The sequence below is a fragment of the Alosa pseudoharengus genome, unplaced genomic scaffold (genome assembly GCF_046254945.1).
Source record: "Alosa pseudoharengus isolate Yale_2024_CS ecotype anadromous, Long Island Sound unplaced genomic scaffold, YU_APseudo_1.1 YU_APseudo_1.1_scf_5, whole genome shotgun sequence".
NCBI lineage: Eukaryota > Metazoa > Chordata > Actinopteri > Clupeiformes > Clupeidae > Alosa > Alosa pseudoharengus.
Genome location: NW_027468837.1, coordinates 21,973,058 through 21,992,805, shown reverse-complemented (window position 1 = coordinate 21,992,805; position 19,748 = coordinate 21,973,058). Strand labels below are relative to the sequence as shown.

At 42.2% G+C, this 19,748-nt stretch overlaps 2 protein-coding genes across 2 annotated transcripts; one reads left to right on the top strand and one right to left on the bottom strand.

Annotated features, from left to right (window-relative positions):
* The first annotated feature begins 5,791 nt into the window (after nucleotides 1-5,791).
* rpl32 (ribosomal protein L32) lies at nucleotides 5,792-8,077 on the top strand. The gene is made up of 4 exons (XM_076268294.1): nucleotides 5,792-5,893; nucleotides 6,557-6,657; nucleotides 6,776-6,957; nucleotides 7,894-8,077. The coding sequence occupies exons 2-4, from the start codon at nucleotides 6,562-6,564 to the stop codon at nucleotides 8,021-8,023; spliced, it is 408 nt and encodes a 135-aa protein (XP_076124409.1). The 5' UTR covers nucleotides 5,792-5,893; nucleotides 6,557-6,561; the 3' UTR covers nucleotides 8,024-8,077.
* A 249-nt stretch (nucleotides 8,078-8,326) lies between these two features.
* On the bottom strand, nucleotides 8,327-19,631 carry cand2 (cullin-associated and neddylation-dissociated 2 (putative)). Its single transcript, XM_076268515.1, has 15 exons — nucleotides 19,471-19,631; nucleotides 18,367-18,510; nucleotides 17,757-17,911; nucleotides 17,053-17,176; nucleotides 16,024-16,280; nucleotides 15,368-15,473; nucleotides 14,648-14,787; nucleotides 14,113-14,405; nucleotides 13,420-13,561; nucleotides 11,401-12,900; nucleotides 11,064-11,159; nucleotides 10,722-10,891; nucleotides 10,251-10,415; nucleotides 9,752-9,859; nucleotides 8,327-8,912 (listed from the first exon to the last, which is right to left on the bottom strand). The coding sequence occupies exons 1-15, from the start codon at nucleotides 19,536-19,538 to the stop codon at nucleotides 8,688-8,690; spliced, it is 3,693 nt and encodes a 1,230-aa protein (XP_076124630.1). The 5' UTR covers nucleotides 19,539-19,631; the 3' UTR covers nucleotides 8,327-8,687.
* Between the last annotated feature and the right edge of the window lie 117 nt (nucleotides 19,632-19,748).

The window sequence follows — 19,748 nt, the reverse complement described above, 5'->3', positions numbered from 1 at the left end:
CCTGTAGGCCGTCTCATCGTTGTTGCTGATGAGACCAATCACCATAGTATCGTCTGCAAACTTGACAATGGTGTTAGAGCCATGTACAGGTGTGCAGTCGTAGGTGAAGAGGGAGTAGAGGAGAGGGCTCAGCACACATCCCTGTGGTACACCGGTGTCCAGGGTGTGGTTGAGAAGGTGTGATTATCTAACCTAACAGGCTGAGGTCTGTTGGTTAGGAAATTCAGAATCCAGTTACAGAGGGAGGTATTGATGCCCAGTTCTCTGAGTTTGGTGAACAGTTTGGAGGGGATGATGGTGTTGAATGCTGAACTAAAGTCAATGAACAGCAACCTCATAGGTGTTGCTATTGTCAAGGTGGGACAGGGCAGAGTGAAGTGTCGTAGAGATAGCATCCTCTGTGCTCCTGTTCTGGTCAGGTCTTGAGATGGGCCAGGAGTGGACCAGCCTCTCTAAGCACTTCATGATGATGGGGGTGAGTGCAACTGGACGGAAGTCATTAAGGCTTGTTGCAGTGGAGTGTTTTGGTACCGGCACGATGGAGGTGGGTTTAAAGCACGCGGGCTAGTGACAGATTAAATATGTCAGTCCGGCTGCACAGCACAGGCCCTGAGTACGCGTCTGGGGATACCATCAGGACCAGCAGCCTTACGTGCATTAGTCCTGCACCGCACACACATCTGTGGTGGAGAGTGTGAGGGGCTGGTGATCTGCAGAGACCACTGCCTTGATGGCCCAGTGTTTCCCCTAGAATTTTTTTCCAGCAGCTGTGCTGTTGATCGTAGGAAGCTCCCCCCCCCCCCCAAAGAAAAAAGACAAATTTGAAAAATGACTCCTTAAATGGTGACTTCTGGTGGATTTTGTGAAAGAAATGGACAGATTGAGTTACAAATTATGACATAACCATCAACACAAGCATTTACAAAGCATGATTATTGCAGTACTTGAACAGGATTATTCATGTTTTTCTTTCACCTTTTTCATTTACATTATTAGTATTAGCCACTGTACAACTGTACACTGTAGGCCACTGTACAAACTATTACTATTTAGAATATACAGTGCTGTGCATAAGTTAAGACATTTATATATAATAGCATTTATTTATTTACGATACATGATACATTAAAAAAGAATTGATGTCCTATTTTTTTTTTTCAATTAAGGCATTAAGACAAAAGGCAAAATATGTTTTTTGTTCCTCCCTTTAGTCAATTTCAGCATGGGTGTCTTAACTTTTGCACAGCACTGTATAAACTATATAAACTTCTCTTTCATGTCATTACACTGTATAGACCTCTCCAGAATAAGTCCCGCCTGCTAACTTCCGTATCCATCCAACTTCCGGGCGTGGATTGTCTATGGGAAATAACATGGCGTTTTGAAAGATCGTACCTGTCAAACTCTGTAGGTGACAAAGTAGAAAAAGCTGCTGGGCAGATTAGCCTACACACTTCTGCCATCTAGTTTCCACTGGATTTTTTGATTTTCGGTGCCGTTTAAGTAGTATAGTCTATAGTATACTACTTAAACGGCACCGACAATCAAAAAATCCAGTGGAAACTAGATGGCAGAAGTGTGTAGGCCAATCTGCCCACCAGCTTTTTCAACTTCGCTACCTACAGATGTTTTACCGGTATGATATTTCGAAACGCCATGTTATGGTTATTTCCCATAGACAATCCACGCCCGGAAGTTGGAAGGATACGGAAGTTACAGAGGCGGGACTTATTCTGGAGAGGTCAATTGGTGCTGTGCAAGTCGAATTGAGTGCCTGTCACTTTAATGCCGTGACGGCCCGTGACGCTTGGTTGATTCTCATGGTTTTAAGCTAACTTAGTAGCATTGTAGTGCATGGTGCATAAGAATATGTGGATGAAATTAATTATGTTTCCCATGTCATTTGGTAAAATAAATGGTCAAAAACTCGAAGAAAATCTATCTTGGATTATAGCAGATAAGTGTCTTGTATCATATCTATAATGTTGGTGAGCTCTACAGGAATTACAAACTATCTCAGATGTAAATGGTTGCGTATCAAATTCAATTAAACCCACCAATAGGCTAGCTAGACCTTAGTTTCACCAGAGAATGTCTAATAAGGGGGCTCTGGTTTCACAGGTATGTTAGCAACACAGGGCTTGAAAGCATTGCTTGTATCACAAACAAAAACAAAACAATGCGTGGAATTTATCTGGGAATAGGCTACTGAAGGTAGGGGCGAGCTATCTCGCTGGCGTGTTTAATTTGGTTCCTTGGTTAACATACTGTAGCCTACGTTTTTTTTGCACAAAATTGCTTCTGCTAATAAACTTAAACATAAACACAAACAAGCGTGATCTCCTGTGGAATCCCTGACTGCGCCTTCAACGTTAGCCTACTATTATTCCTTGACATGAAACCTGAACTAACTGCAGCTGTTCCTAAAGTTCACTTGAGTCTATTTTTTTTTTGCAGTGGCGCTTGAATTCCATGAGCGGCGCTGCGCCGCTGATGAATACATTGTAGGGGAAACACTGTGGCCACCTCCTTGTTGTCCCTATCAAAGCAGCCATAGAAGTGGTTCAGCTCATCAGGCAAGGAGGTGTCGTGGGGTGTCGTGACCAGGAGGTGTCGGGGGTGCAGTTAGTAGTTTTGTAATTTGTAATGGCCTGGATACCTTGCCACATGCGTCGGGTCAGAGTTGTTCTTGAAATGATCCTGTGCTGTAAGTGCATGTTGTGTGATGTCTGTATGCTACTGAGACCTTGAATTTCCCCTTGGGGATCAATAAATTATCTATCTATCTATCTATCTATCTATCAATCTATCAATCCTTAGTTTGTGGTTGTGCTTGGCCTTCTTGATGCCTTTTTTCAGGTTAGCCCTGGATGAGCTATAAGCTTGAGCATCACCTGATCTGAATGCGATGTCTCGTGGCTTCAGCAGGAGTCGGACCTCACTGTTCATCATGGCTTCTGATTAGGGAAAATCGTAATCCGTTTGAGGGTGGTGACACTGTTGATGTTGGAGTTGATACAGTTGATACAGTGCAAAACAGAGGAGGCATATGAATCAATGTCCGTGTGGGAGTCATGAGTGGCCTGAGCGTGCAGCTCCTCAGGCTGTGTTAGACTTTTCTTGCAAGTTGCAACTGTCGAAATGCACTGACTTGTGTCGTCTCTCGTCTGATGAATTGTGCCAATCAGCCAAGTATGGAACAAAGTGAAGCAGTCTACACAGAAGAGTATGATGATGAATTTGATGAATAGATTTAAGATCCGTTTCAGCTACAATTAAAAAACATTTGTACTGCAGACTTATGTATGTCATCATTTAACATTCATTTCAACTCTCAACTGAAACTAATAGATAAGGTTGTCTGCATTCAGGTATTGCTGTAACATGTTGCTTAAATTTATGGGGGTTTTTTACACATAAATTTATCAACCAAAATGATAAGCAAACTCACATAATGATTTAAAGGAACCGTATGTAAGATTGTGGCCAAAACTGGTACTGCAATCACTTTCAAATTACTGTAGAGCGGTGTATCCCCTCCCCCCTGACTGACAGAGCTGGCAACCGGATCTGGATGCCGAAACACTACTGACTTTGTGATTAGTAGATAGGTGGAGGGTGGCGCATCCGGCCAAAACACAACATGACAACATCAACATCAGTTGAGGGCTGCAACTTCACATTTTAAATGACAATATCCTGGCCGGACTACTGTTGTCAGTGATATAAGTATTTGAAATGAACATGATTTCTTAATGTCTAGTGACATATCAGGGCCATTTTATGATTAATTGAAATACATTTCTCACATATGGTTCCTTTAAATTATGTATGCAAACATCAAACACCACATATGCATCATTAATAATGAGGCTTGGAATATTTTCTGGGCTCTTATGAGTGGTTTAACAACAAAAAAAAACACTATGCTGAATTTCCTTTTCTGAAAATCAATGGTGGTCAACTTTGAAGGCCTGTACAGCCACAAAGCTACAAGATCCAACTTGCTATCATACCATTTTATACTGCAGAGATATGTAGCTTTCAGAAAAATATAGTGAGAATTTTGACGACCTCCTGAGGCTCATGCCCTAATGCAGGCAAGCAGGCACACGCACACACACAGAAACACACACACAGACACACACATAAACACACACACACGCCCACCCCATTACCCCTACTCACAAGCGAACACATACACACACACACACACACACACAGAAGCACACATACACAAAAACAAATTGAGACAAATTGACAGTGATTTATTTTTGCGGAGAGAATGTGCTGGACTAAGTGGCAATCATATTTTGTACCATTTCGCGGTACATCTTGTGCTTATTAAATCAGGTTAAAAACACAATTATATCTATATGCCCACCACTGTGTCCCTAAAAAATATCTCTGGCATAGCCTGTGGCTAAAATGATTGCCTCTTTGATGTGTGCCCTATAGATTGTAATGGTGGTGTGGAGTGATATGTAAATATGCAATTCCTCTAGTGTCCTCTGCAGCTACACTGGAAATCCAGAGTTCTTGCGAAAGCACAATATTATTTTATATAACAAACCTTAATCTTTCTACCAGGGTCTGGATTTTCCAGGCTACTCTGCAGCAAGAATTAAATTAAAATCCCTCACTGTGGTCAATAGGACTTTTCATTCTAGCAACAGTTTTGGGAATCTTCAGAAAGCATATAAGACTAAGATTTATTAATTGTATTTAACTAATTGTCTTACAACGTTTTTTCAACGATTTTTTTATTTAGGCTTTATGACTTACTTTAAACTGTTCATGTTAATCTTAATGTAATGTTTATTGATATCATTATATGTGCTTTGGAAATGTACCTGCTATGAACCATAAACTTCAACATAAAAGATGAATTATATATATTAAAACAAATTTTTGGGGGCTTTATCGAGATACCCAAAGCGTTTTTGCCACCAATGTGTAGCACCCACCCTGGTGATGCAATGCATCTTGCGCCAGAACGCTCACCAGGTAGAGAGGGGAAGGGATCAGCCAGTTACAGACTGGGAGATTATTGGATGGCCAGATGGAATGAGTTTGGGAATCTTCTTACCTAGTAGAGTAAAGGGATTACTTTTCCATATAGCCAAGTCAAGTCAACTTTATTTGTAGGCTGCACTTTCAAAACCAATAGTTGCACCAAAAAGTGCTTTCCAGTCGGGGATACGTTGATAGTGAATTTAGACAGAAACCCAAGGATATATAAATAAACAACTAATGCAAATGAAAGGAATAAAACAAAAGCAGTCAATCCAAATTCAAGCCTCTTCTTGGTGTGGATCTGGATGACCATGTTGGAGGCCCGAGATATGGTGGCGTGGCCCGTCTGTAAATAGACCACTAGTTTTTATGTGAGTGGACAAACACATTGACAGGGAGAGGGACAGACAGATGGACCAGTTGATTGATAAATCAAATTTTAATTCTGAGCTAAAGAACACCACAAGTGTCTTTACAACAGCCCTTTTATTTGGTATGGTCTAGACAGGGATAGGCTACTTGGGTAGAAATCATTAACCTGGCATGTAGTGCATTACTCCAACCAGCTGGGGCCGTAAAGAGGAAGTCATAGACATATGGCACGTAGGTTTAAAAATACATAGTAGCCCCTTTGAATAGTGGTTTTAATATACGCGGAGAGGAAACTGGAGTGAAACTGGCAGTAAACATTTCCACAATGTTTGATTAAGTCAGAGAATGTCTAATAAGGGAGGGCTCTGATTAAGTTTTATTTCCCCCCCCCCCCCCCTGCGTAAACGTTGGGGTTAACTTCCGGTTTGTTTCACAATTTCCCAGCTTGCCCTGCGAAAATTCTTTCTCTTCCGTAGTACTGTCTTCTGTGGAGACAGCCGAAACGGTGAGCCAAATGAAATCTACTATCATCTTTTTATATTTAAGTTGTAAAAATACAGTCTTTAATACTTTACTTGTTAGTTTAGATAATCATCACAAACAAGGAGTTATTTCTGTAAATACTATGCGTAAAGATGAATTAATATGCTAGACGGTAGCCTGTGGTGGTCAACTCGCCCGTTGGAGATGAGATGCGTTAGATGTATATGTTAATTGTATTAACCTCGCTTTTGCACCGTACATTTGTATGTATTCTTGATGACTACATGATAACGTGTAAAATGAAAGGTTCAAAGCCTCAACGCTGCTCCCAATGTTGCCTAAACAAGCATCGGCATGAATGGTTGCTAGTTGTTTTCCATGCTTGTTAAAGTTACCTGCGAAGCAGCGCTGACACCACAAACGTGGCACTAGTTATGATTGTTTGGTAAATGGATATCCCTGCATTTTCTATTTCCCCAATTAGCCGAGTGTCAGTTTGATTACTTGCTTGTTTTTCGCGAGGTTAACTTACTGTACTGTTTCATGTGCAGCTTGTGGTATACTAGCTAAAATAGCACTGCCCATCTTGGTTAGAATACAGCGTAGCATTAGCCTTGTGTGCGTTGTTTGTAATGGGTCAGCTTGCCATTGACGTAACTTGTATTTTTTTGTCTATATTGTACAGTCACCATGGCGGCCCTCAGACCCCTCACGAAACCCAAAATCGTTAAGAAGAGGACCAAGAAGTTCATCAGGCACCAGTCGGATCGCTATGTCAAGATCGCGGTAAGTTAGAAACATTAAACATAACATTACATTTGTCAGTTTCATCTGTATTGGCTTGTGTATAGTTTTTTGAAATCCTGTTAAAAATTATAATTGAGATTTGTTATGTGTCTTGCAGAAAAACTGGAGGAAGCCCAGAGGTATTGACAACAGGGTCCGCAGGCGATTCAAGGGCCAGATGCTGATGCCCAACATTGGTTATGGTAGTAACAAGAAGACCAAGCACATGCTGCCCACTGGGTTCAGGAAGTTCCTTGTCCACAATGTCAAGGAACTCGAAGTTCTGATGATGAGCAACAAGTAAGTGTGTGTTTTTGTGAAGTGTATTAAAAATTATGATGCAAGACCCCGGAGTTGTATGCTTGGGTGTGAATAGCCATTTGCTTGAGTGGCTTTGTAGTGTAGCCTACAGTGTTTCTAGTCATGGTTATGAGTTGGTATGCTTAGACTATTATAGTAGACAGTAATGGTGGACTCCCATATGGTCTTGTCAGCATTAACTCTTGTTGGATAAGGAAAATATTGTGCATGGTGTATATTGAACTGCTGTCAAGTTCTGGAGTAATAAGATACTTATATTTGCCTGTCTCCTCAAATCATACCTGTGGAGTTGTCTGTACTCAGTGTCGGGTATTGACAGAGGAGGGATAGCAGGGCAGAGGAGATACCCATTCCAGCTTGAGCTCTCCCCATAGCTCACAGCTGGAAGATAATCTGCAACACAACACACAAAAAATTCAAGATTATTGGTTGATCAACTGAAAAAAATATGATTGTGTTAATCAGAAGTTCAGGTGAGCAGCATGCATTGGCTGTATTTGCTGCCATCTGCTTTGAATTCAAACAGTGCTTTTTTGCTACCTTCTGACAAGACCTACCTGCAGTAGTGAAGGCCTCAGGCATGTTCAGGGCTTGAAGTGTTCAGGCACAATGCCTGAATTCAGGTTTGGGCTGGGGCATTTCAGATATGAAAATATGCTTCTTTGCTTCAATCCCTGCATGTTGCTTGTGTACATAAAATATATGCCTGTCACTTTTGAGAAACTGTTTGATTAATCTGTACGTTGTTCATGGGTTTCTAAGCTTGGTAAATCCAGGGAAATAACATGTTCCCCTACATTGCTCATAGCTTGTATGTTGGTGATGTTGAATGGTTTACCACTGTTGGACACCCAGCAACTCCTTTTTTTAGTTAAAGTCCAGCTCCTTTAACAACAACATTTCTCCTTTCTTTAGGACCCACTGTGCAGAGATCGCCCACAATGTGTCCTCAAAGAACAGGAAGCTTATTGTGGAGAGGGCAGCTCAGTTGGCCGTCAAGATTACCAATCCCAATGCCAGACTGCGCAGCGAGGAGAACGAATAATCTGGCCATTGACATTATTGTTCTATTCAATAAATTTAAAGTTATAAAACCCAATTCTTTGTGTGGATTGCTGCTTTATTAGAGGTAAGGTTCAGTGTGATGGGTATATGACCTGAACAGGTAGTGTGCCTAGGTGTAGCTCTGTTAAAATGTTACCCACACCCCTTTAAAATGAATTAATTGCGGTAAAATAACATAGAACAGTTTGCTGTGTTGAAACTGTTAAGATGTTCACATTATATAGATATGCACATTATATAGAAATGCACATAAACTCCTAGTCTTGAAATTATTGAATTTTATTAACACAACGTGTCTTATAAAATTTCTTCAGGCATCTGTTATCTGATGCAAGTTACAACTACAGCAAGATGTGCCATTTTCACCAAGCCACTTCAGCTTTTTGTGTACAACATTTAAAATCCAAAAGAATGTCCATTGGATTTTATGAAAAATCCAATTAGGTCAATCATTACATCAGGTTGTGATGAAAATTCAAAATGCTGTGGAAAGCGGTCATTCCAACTTCTACTACCCAGGCTTCATACTTGACTAAATGGGGGGAAAACATTGATTTGACCCAGGTCAACCCTGGCCATTGCTATACAAAATGCTAAACCTTAGAAACATCAATTTTAACAACCCTTTAAACTTGGCAAAGCCTTTAGCTTGTATCCATGGCTTCCACCCCGCCTGAGATGGCGTCTCCTTGGACACTTTCGAAGATGGTGGCCATCTCTGCGTTGGATCGGATCTGGTTAGCAAAGTCTACCATGGCGGGGGACTTCTCAACCTCACTGATGGAGAGTAGGGCGGCCACAGCGCGCATGGCAGAGCGGCGAAGCTCCTCCTGCTTCTCAAACTCCTGTTTCACAGACCCTGCCTTCACCTGCAAACAAGGGGGAGGATGACTTCTTCACTTCAAACTTTCTTCACATAAATAGCTGTTACATTTTCTGAGTGCATCACAAAGTAGCAAGAGCAAGACTATTGTAACCATCAGCTCTACTTACACCTTTATCAGTACAGTGCATATACACACTGAACATTTGTCACAAGTTGAAGTGAAAGTTCTGAGGCTTCTATGCATACAAAAGGTTCATTTGTTCACACTTGTAGTAGAAAATGGTATTAGTGAGCACATGACCTGTATATTCAGTTCACAGGCAATCACACTGGTGGATATTCTTGCAGTTAGCATGCCACTTACAAGCACCCTCAAAACTTGTGGCATTGTGATATGTGATAAAATGGCATATTTCAGAGTGGCACGGGATGTGCAGTAATCATACTAATAAGCATCCTGTGATTGGTCACATGTCAGGCGAATGCATTATCTTGGAAAAGTGCACACTAGTACAGATTTGAACAAAATTTCAAGAGAAACAAGCCTTTTATGTGTATAGAAGAAGTATACCCCTATAGAATATGAAATAACATGAAATGGGAACTAGTGCAAATACAGGGAATCGTCATCGGGTGGGGGGACTTTTACATGTATTGTAAAGTCCGCTTGACAAAAGGAAATGGCCATCGTCCTTCCGTTTAGTCAGTATGGGTAGATTCAAAATGATGTCTTGCTCAGGTGTTAATTGTGTCAGGAACAAAAAATGTACATGATGGTGAGTCAAATATGGCACAAACAGCACAGAAAAAGTCACTGGGTAAAACAAACATTTAAAAAATGTGAGGCTTTTCGAGCCCCTGCTTTTAATGGCTCCATGATACCTTTGTGGTGCAGGTGGCCCTCAGTGGCTCCACCAGTCGGTCCAATCTCTGCACCACCGCACTGGGGCACAGAGACGACAGCCTGGCCAGCATAATGAATGTCAGCATCTGGAGAAAGCGAGCATTATGGTAAGCTATTATCCTCCTCAGTGTAGACAAGTTTTGATTACTGATCAATCATGGCATTAAGGGAAATATATAATTTATTTAATAACCATTCTGGGAAGCATGAGGCCCAAATGGTGGCTGACACTGGAGTGAACCTGGCTCAAATAAGGCTGAACAATGTACCAGGTTTAGAGTAGTATGTTTCTATCAGCCCCTAATATATGTGGTTGAATAAACATCCAGAGGGTTATCACAAAGGAGGTGTCCCAACTCTTCAGCAGTTAGATCATGATGAATTGTGAGGAACTAAAGCTCATCAGTTTATCAGGTTTTTTTTTTGGTTGCATATAATCCTTGAAGTTACAGAAATGAACATGACATTGTTGCTCACCCTGATATCATAGTGGTCCTTCAGCCCCTCCTCCACATGGTCAAGGAACTCAAAGATGTCTAGGCAGTCGAGACAGCTGTCCAGCAGTGTGTACATGCACTCAAATGCAGCTTTGCGCACATCCAGACCATCATCTACTGTGTGTTTGAACGGTCCCATCTCCACCTGTTGTAAAGAACAGGGAAAATGAAAGCCTTTTTCAAACCTCTTATTCCTATGTCATTCAATACTTGGTTATTTTGACTTGTACTGATTCTGCAGTTGCTTGACCGTTTTTTTTTTCTTTTTCTAAAACACTAAGCTACAATAAATAAAAAAGGACCATTGCGGTCTTATGTGATTAATGCATCGATATTCTCAAGACACGAAAAAAGTAATGTACAGAAAATCACACTCAATTGAATAAATGCCTCCAAACCTCTGAACTCCTAACAGAACATAATTTCAGATTGTGCATGCTGGAGTGTGTACCTCTCGTATGAGGTCCTTTCTGATCTGTGTCTCATTGTAGAGGTGGGGGAGCACTTTGCTTAGGAGGCCTCGGATCAGCACAGGCTTGTTATGTGCCGCAGAGTTGAGCATCACCAAGGCAACCCGCCTTACATTCAGGTCAGGGTCCTGTAGGGTCTTCAGGAAGTCACCTTGTATCACACAGGCAAACTGATGTTTTGTGAGCTGTTTTAGTTAGTATTTATTAGTTAAAGTGATTGCCAACTTTAGTATTCAAATCCTTCATTTGTTTACCAGTAGGCCTTTGTGTTGAGTATGTAAGACATTTAGATATATTTTACAGGTGATGTAGAAATGACTTACCTATACAACCTTTCAGAAGTGTGTCTATGGGAGCTGGCTGATCAACGATTGTGAATTTAACAGCTGTGACGACAGTACTGCGGGAAAGAGGTGAACCTACAAGAGAGAACTCAGCTGCTTGTTGTATTTGACTGCATGTTTTAACCCTGAACATAAAAGCTACCATTCTTGGGAATAATAAGGTCAAGATGTATCTTGGAGTTTGAAATACTTAATGGTGAGAATAAACGTAAGAGGCAGTTGACTTTCATATGAATACATCAAAAATATCACTGATGCATTAACCTCCATGAACTTTATCCACCCAAATCTAACCTACAGAAAGAGTTTGCAGTACCTGATGACAACTGCTTCTTAAGCCGAGGCAACAGCTCAGATGGGTTGACCAGCGTGAGCTTCCCCAGGCACTCGGCCACCACGTTCCGCGTTCCCTCCTCAGGGCACTCGCAGTTCTTGAAGAGCAGCGCCCAGACGTTCTCCAGGTGTGGCTTGAGGCGCTCTGCCGAGGAGGTGCTGATCACCTCCTTAAGGGAGTGCAGCAGCAGGTACTGCCTTTTGGGCTGGCTGCCGATTTCTGCCAGCATGAAGGGCAGGTACTCCTCCAGGTTCCCCACACAGATGTTGCCCAGGGCGCAGGAAGCGGCCGACTTGATCTCCTCGTTGGGCGACGAGAAGGCCTCCAGTATGACGCTCTTGAGCTCCTTCTGACCGCTCAGGTTCATGGAGCGGCCCACCTCGCCCAGGCACAGGAAGGACAGGATACGCGCCGACTCGGATGACTTGGAACTCTTCACCTCCTGGATGAGGCTGGCGACCATTCCAGAAGCTTCCTTTGCGCATGCCGATGACAGTGCGGCCACACACTTGGCGACAGAATAGTAGGACTGACGATGCATGGGAAGATCCGACGGCTTAGCTGCATAGAAGGGTCCTGTCAAAGCTTTTAGCAGATCGTTGTAACTCATGTTGCTGGACTTGGTCAGCACCAGGGCCTGGAAAAAGTCCAGGATGGAGCACAGGGCACCTCCCTGGAGTAGTGGGGAGTGGACCAGACTGAGCACCTCGGGGAGGATTGTGCCACTGATCTTGGAGAGAGAAGATGGGCAGGCTTTGGCCATGCAGGCCAGAAGCGTGATGGCCACCTGGGACACGTGCATGTCGCTCTCCTGGATGAGTGCCGGCAACTCCGCGAGCACGGCGTCAATTGCTGGCGGCTTGAGGCTGTCGCTGTAGTTGGTTACGATCACGTTGAGGGCGGTCAGCGTGCCCAGCTTGAGGGCCCGCTGCTTCTTCCGCAAGAAGGAAGCCAGGATGGGAATGCCCTCGGTGAGGATAGGACGCAGGTCGATCTTGAGTGGGGACGCCGCGACCAGCGTGATGGTCTTCACGGCCGTCAGCCGGGTGATCTCATTCTTCAGCCTCTCCAGGAAGATTTGCAGGGTGGACTGCAGGTCTCCACCAAGCTGGTCTCCAAGATGGCTGACGATGTAGCCCATGCAGGAGATGGCCCGTTCCTTTACTTCCTGGTCTATGTCCGCTGCCTTCAGCCTTTTCACGGTGGCGGAGAAGATGTCTTTCACATAGGGTTTGGCATCAAAAGAGGAGGGCTTGTCCACTGGTCGGATGATCCTCACCACCTGTTGTGTAACTAAAAGGGCTTCAGAGATGATTTTGTAGAAGGTGTCGTCCACACACTGGACAACGGGTGGCAAGATGACTCTGATGTGGGGGTGAAAGTCCTCAGGGGCGTGGCTGGACAGGAGAACATGGAGGAAGGCAAGGGCGTCAATCTTCATGTTTGATGAGGTGGATTTATCAGTCAGGGAGTACACAATACCTGCATGTTCAGGGACATTTTAAAATGTAAACTTTAAAATGTATGTAAATGTCAACAAAAAACGTCTCCACAGAGACCTGCCGTATACTGTAACCTTAAAAACACTGTGAAATCCCCAAAATAGCACTCATCAACTGCATGGAGACATGATCGACTTGATATCCAAAACTTGTCATGATTCTGTGACTAATATCATGAAACATGATCGACTTGATATCCAAAACGTCATGATTCTGTGACTAATATCATGATAGTATAGATAACAATGCCTACGGGGCTAGCCATTGGGCTTATACTTAAGGGGAAAGGTAAGCAACACTGAACAGACAATTAAACACCTCATTGGTGTTACAAAAGTCAATTTTGGCTTTATGTATGTAAACAAACAAACAAAAAAAACTTACAATTTAGATTCAGATGATTATGATGGTCAATAAGGTTGACAAGGGAGACAGACAATACACACAATTACTTTTGTTTATCTATTGTTTATATTAGCAGAGGGGAGTGTGAAGTTACCGGGTATGAGGGCCGGTATGTGTTCTCCCAGGGCTCCGGGCAGCACGCTGGCAAGCTCTGTAAGCAGACTGAAGCAGCCCTGCCTGGACTTCATGCTCTTCTCCTTCAACTGCTTATGCAGGGCCTTCACAACGGTGGGCACCTTAGAAGCAAACGTCACAGCATCAGCATCAGCCCACAAAATACAAAGTAGTTCTAGCTTAACTGGGTGTAAGCACTTACACCTGACTAGAACTGACAGTTAACTGTATAAAAACAGCACTCACTGATGCACTTTTCTGCATTTTCTGCACTGATGCACTTTCTATTGTACTCTCCCTTTAAATTGTTTTAAATTGTTCTATAATTGTTGGGAGAATTGTTTTTAAAAGCTTTAAACTGTTTACCATGTTGTACTGTAGGTTGCTTTGGTGTCAGCCAAATGTAATGTAATGTACATTTTGAATATCCAAGAAAAAAAACAATTCATGTTTTTGTCTTTAAGTGTTCAAGGGACAAGGGATTTTAGACCTCACAGTGGTTTTGTGTTGCCTAAGATCTAATAATATAAAATAAACCAGTTTCTCAATGAATCCATTCTGATCCAATGATGTCCAGACCAATTCTCAATCGAGAACAGTACTGGTGTTGCTGAGGCTATAGGGAGAGGCTCTGATTAGAATTTGAAGTGAGTCAGTGAGTTCTCCACCATACCTGTTTCTTGAGCAGAGTCACTGCGGGGTCCTCTTTAGCCCCGGGCTCCAGGGCGGCCGTCGTGCCCACTACGGGGTGGGTCTGTCTGAGAAGAGCCACAAAGGCCAGAAAGATGTCCGTGCGCACATTCTCCTCACGCTCCTTGAAGCAGGACACCAGGGTGGGGCAGACGGAACCGTACAGGTCGACCAGGAGGTCACGGCGACTGCTGATCACCGTCTCCAGGCACTTCACAGAGGACCGCCGAACCTTCCAACTCATGTCATCATCGTCACTGTACTCATCGTCTGTCTCTAAGGATAGATTCCAGGTTGATGTTAATACATTATGTATTAGGCACACCTTCGACTCCTTCTCAAAACATTATTATTATTTTTCATGTTTGTGAGTGTGAGTGTATGTTGAGGGTGCTGGGGTTTATGGAGACTTCTAAAAGGTCTAATTTGTTTACCCTTTCGGATGAAATGGCCGCTGTTCAGATTCATTTTTATAAGCATGACCTATAGTGGTAGAAAAAATTGGTATTGAACAGTACCCTGATCTTCATCCTCCTCTGTTTCCATGGAATCCTCTTGGTCATCATCCCCATCATAGTTATAATTGGGGTCGTAGGTGATGTACTTCAGACATAACTTAATCACCGTGGCAATGTGAGGAGACATTTCCTTCGGGCATCTTCCAAACAACAAGATATAAATAAATATGGATTATATGCTTTAGGAAACAAAAAAAGGATACAAAAATGATTGACAACACTTCACATAACTATTGTGTCTTTAAACCGGGGACATATTTCTGCTGTTTTTAAAATGAATGGGGTTTGGTTCTCACTAAAGCAGCAAGCAGATCCCAGTATATAACAAAGAGCACCATCGTTGTAAACAGTGATTCTCCAGACAGTTTCTTAATCTTATCTGATGGCCTAAAGGCAAAATGACCTCTACAGATAAATTGTTTCGTTAGATTGATGTCCAGGGCTGCTGTGGCATTAGTGCTGCTCAATAGATTGTTAGTTTGCCATGATGGATTACCAGCTGTTCTAGACTGCTGGGTATGCTGTCCAGCCGGATACAACTCTTGTTTTGCTTTCTGCCTTCCCACTGGTGTTTCTACGAACACCTGTTTGATATTCTGATGCATTATATGTGTGTCGTGGTGTTATTCCCAGTACTGATGGAATAATGTGTGGAATAATGTGTGATGGATTATTTTACTGCAACCCAAGTTGTATTAAACAGCTGAGACAAAGCCTTACCTGCGGACAAAGGCTTCAAAAGCCTGAAAGCAGTATTCCCTTAGTTCATCATCTTCAACATTGCAGAACTTGACCACCATTGGCACAATCTTCTCAAGGTGTTCCCCTGAAAGGCAGAGAGGATTAAACTGTGTGTGGATGAGCCAGATATCTGTGTGAAATTCTCTAAAGCCACCTCTGGTAGTTAACATTTCCAGCAAAGAAAATTATCATTTAATATACATTTTATTTTAATTTAATATACATTTACCTAAATTTACCTAAGGAGCATAGTCCAAATTTAAAAGTATTCTATCAAAGAAACTAAGGCTGATACCCCCAAGAACAACCCAAAAACAACAGTGCCCCCCAAAAAAAACACCCTTAACTCTACTTCTGATAAAACCCCCTCAGATACTGTAATTTCCCAACTATTAGTCGCGGCTTATACATTGATTTTGCAAAAGTTCTTTAGCTATGAGGTTAATACACGGGGGGAGTTAATTTGCCATTGATATGGCTATGTTTCTTTTAACTTGCATGAAACACTGTCCTGCGGCATTTACAATGCGGCTAATACACAGGAAATTACTGTATGCTCTGTCTATAGGAGCAGTAAAACAAAGGAGCCAAAGCCCTTGGCTAAGCTACTATTACTTCTGGCTGCGCTCACTCACCGACTCTGTGCCCTCCCTGGCGGCTGATGGTGGCCAGGCACTGGATGTAGGTGCGGGTGTTGGAAGTGGGTGGCCCACGGGCCAGCTCGGCCAGCAGGTGCTCGGTGAGCTGCGTGAAGAGTGCCGGGCTGCAGCTGGGCACCAGGTGGCCCAGTGCGATGATGGAGCGTTTGCGCACAGCCATGCGCGAGCTGGTCAGCTGGGGCAGCAGGCTGGTCAGGATGGAGCTGTGGAAGCTGCTCAGAGTGCCACTCAACCTACACACACACACACACACACACGGATACCAAACACAAAGAAACAAATGTTCACACAGAAACAAATCACCCACATATGTAGATACACAAAAAGGACTAACACACACAAAGGGCTGTTCTAAAACATGAGTCATGCATACAACTAAAGAACATGATATTCCACATAATCTCACATATTATGATCTTATCAAGATAACAAACAAAGGTCCCAGGGCCAGGGAGCAAACTGTGGTGCAAATAACACCAATCAATTGTAGAATGGGCATGGGGGTAGGCCATTGAGAACCATCCCAGGTAAGGGGTGATGAATTATCATACAGAACAACAAATGGTTGCCAAACCTGTTTGCTTTGGAAGCCTAATTAATTTACATTTAGAGTGCAGGAGGTACTTTGAAACAATATATTGTATATGGCGAGAGTTTAAGAAGCTCAGGGTTCAGTCTGCACCGTCCTCAACCGGAGTATGTTTCGCATGCTTCGTTACTGCTTTTTACAGGAATAAAGATTGAATGCTGCCTCAACCAAAGACATATCCTTTTTTCCTATGAACACCCCTACACTATATTTTTCTTCTTATAGTGCTTCTGAATGTCAATGTCCTTTTAAGTACTTAGCATTAGTACTAAGCATTTTTAAAATGTTAACATGTCTTGGACCATTCAGCACCATTCCTAAAATAATTGGCATATAAAAGGGGCTAAATATTTAAGTGGTGTGTATGAAACAGATAAGAGTCCCTGGCTCCACTGAGGGCTAAGCAGCACGGATACCTGCTGAGCATGTCTGACAGGATGTCCAGAGCCTCCAACTGGATGGACACATCCTCCTGCTTCCCCAGAGCGCCGATCAGCTGCGAGGTGATCTTCTTACACACGTTACAGGTCAGGGCCATGCCTGGGAGAGGCAGACACAGGAAGACAAAGACAGGGTCAAAGGGGAGTCTGTAAACAATAAAGGTTTCTTGAATGGTAGTTAGTATGTCAATACCACTTTTAAAAAGACTACTGGACATGTTTTTGATAAATATAAATACTACTTTTGACTGTTGACTATTAACAGCAGTTTTTCCACAACCTTTTCATGACAGGCTCCCCTTTCACAGAGAGACAAAAGTTTCCACCCTTTCTAACACCATGGAAGAAGATACACACACTCACACTGTGTCCCCTACTACTTTTGGTCTTTGGCTGTAACCATTCTAGACTATAGAGAGTTGTGAGGGTTAGCATGACTATACCCATATCAATACTATCAATACTAGACCTACATATATTCACCAATATGACACACTAATGATATAATACTAATTACAGTTAACCTTGTTGCTAAACTGCTAGAGTAAAGGGCCAATAAAACCATGGTCATGGGTCAGTACTGAAGAGGCCTGTAAACAGCTCATACACTTTGTCTGTTCTGTCAGTTATCTTTTATATGAATGCCTGATAAATGTAAGTGTTTTACATTAGTGGCCTACCTGCGGTAGTTGGTGGGAGCTCAGCGATGACTGTTTTCAGCCCCATGCTGGAGATGTCTCGCAGCTGCTCCTTGTCCGACACCATATTACTGCACAGTGTGTCCACCATAGTCTCGACCTGGTACTCCTTCACTTTACTCACCAAAGGACCCAGACTGCACAACCACATGGGGGATGTCAGTAAGAGGGAAAAATACAAGTTTATTTAGTCTACATTTGGGCAATTGTTTCTACTTTTAAGTCATTCATGTTTAATTTTTGTCCTGAAATTAACATCAAGGAAGCACATTTACAAGATGAAAACATGAGTTACTTTGTAAGCTAGTCACATTTATAGAACTTTTTTAGATCTATCAAAGCTGGGCAGTCTGACATTTTGTCATTTGCTTGGTCATGAATTCCCCAAGGGAATTCTGAAATTCTGGCTGTTGTCTAGGTATTTCATGATGCAAGTGATTGAAGTGTAGAATCTCTAAGATCCAGGCACCTCCTCACTATAATACCTTCAGAGGTTAAAAAAAGTACTGATGATCTGCTGACTTGTACAAGCTTAGTGGAGGTGCTTTAAAGTAGCTAACAGCAATATATATGAGACGTGGCGCCCTCTCACCATTTGACTGCCAAATTCTGCACCTCTCCATTCTTGTCCTCCAGTAGTTTGAGTAGCATAGCCACCACCTTCCTCTCACTGTCCTCATCTAGCTTTATAGAGTCCTTCTGCAGCTCCATCATCAGGTCATTGGTGGCCATGAACCTGAAGGGCACATCAAACATTCTACTGAGGCATTCCACACTACCCTTAATTCCACACCTTTGCTACATGTCTTGTAGTACTGTAACATGAAATAGACTATAAATTACTTATTTGTTTGTACAATCATCTTAACATTTGGCTTTACATGACCCCAACTCATATAGTGTCATGATGAAGTTATGATGACATTACTCTTTGTCACACAGTATTGTTAGATATCATAGTACACTTGCATTGCAACTATGCTTTTGTCTTTTTTTGTAGTAAGCATTCAAATGGAAACGTGACAACATTGTGACAAATGAAAAAAAAACACTCATAAATGTATGTGGAGAAGAATTTTCAGTGTTCTGTTATCATAAATGTGTATAGCATGCATTGCCTGGGCCTGAGAGCACTAAATCCAGTTGACACTTTTTTGTAAACCCTCATGTGGTTCACCCAATTGATAAATAACTATAACAATACAGCATAAGAAGGGTTTCTGCAGTTATGATCATTTGAACTAAAAAGCTTCTGCAATTTGACCGAATTTAATCCTATTTTTATGACTAGGCTAGCATCTCCATAAAATAGGGCATGTTAACTCTTTTGTGTGGTCTGTGGTCTTGTGCGGTTCTCTGAATATAAATCCAATTTATCTTAAATTCTGAAGTTCAGATGGACCATGAATCTGCTTGTTTGATAGCCTACAAGATGGTAGTGTTGTTCATGCTTTGTGGGGTGAGAAATAAATATTACAGACTGGTTAGGCTATTATGAAGGAAAGATCAAGTAGGCAACTCAAGATCAAGGTTATTATAATAAACACTGAATCTTTGTTACACTTTGTCTATTCTTGGACAGAGGTATTTTCACAACTAGGTCTCTGGGATTCCATTACAGTGACTAGACAACACTGTAGACAAATACAGAAATTATGACAATCGTGGTCAAACATGCAAACGATTGCTGCCTTACCGAAAATCTTTGTCAGTAGATGTCATTTTTTCCAGCAGATTGGAGATGTAATAGGCGACACTCGACATATTGACTATTTATAGTTATACAAACAATAGGCTATGAAAACGCGTTGTATGACAATTTTTTTAAAGTTTAAGAAAGCAGGGCCAACAGTTGAACATGACAAGGTGGCTGGAGTGATTCAGAACATACTAGGAAACATGACACTTGCAAATGGTGTTATAAATAGCAGGGTGAAATTAACGTTGAACGTTTGCTGCCTCCTAGTGGGAAAT

Excerpts from the sequence above, each read along its gene's own strand:
- rpl32 (XM_076268294.1), top strand. The coding sequence starts at position 6,562 with ATGGCGGCCCTCAGACCCCTCACGAAACCCAAAATCGTTAAGAAGAGG. Across the intron at positions 6,658-6,775 it reads ATCGCTATGTCAAGATCGCG|AAAAACTGGAGGAAGCCCAG; the intron begins GTAAGTTAGAAA and ends TGTGTCTTGCAG. Across the intron at positions 6,958-7,893 it reads GTTCTGATGATGAGCAACAA|GACCCACTGTGCAGAGATCG; the intron begins GTAAGTGTGTGT and ends TCCTTTCTTTAG.
- cand2 (XM_076268515.1), bottom strand. The coding sequence starts at position 19,538 with ATGTCGAGTGTCGCCTATTACATCTCCAATCTGCTGGAAAAAATGACA. Across the intron at positions 14,788-15,367 it reads TTTGAAGCCTTTGTCCGCAG|ATGCCCGAAGGAAATGTCTC; the intron begins GTAAGGCTTTGT and ends GTTGTTTGGAAG. Across the intron at positions 12,901-13,419 it reads CATACCGGCCCTCATACCCG|GTATTGTGTACTCCCTGACT; the intron begins GTAACTTCACAC and ends CTGAACATGCAG.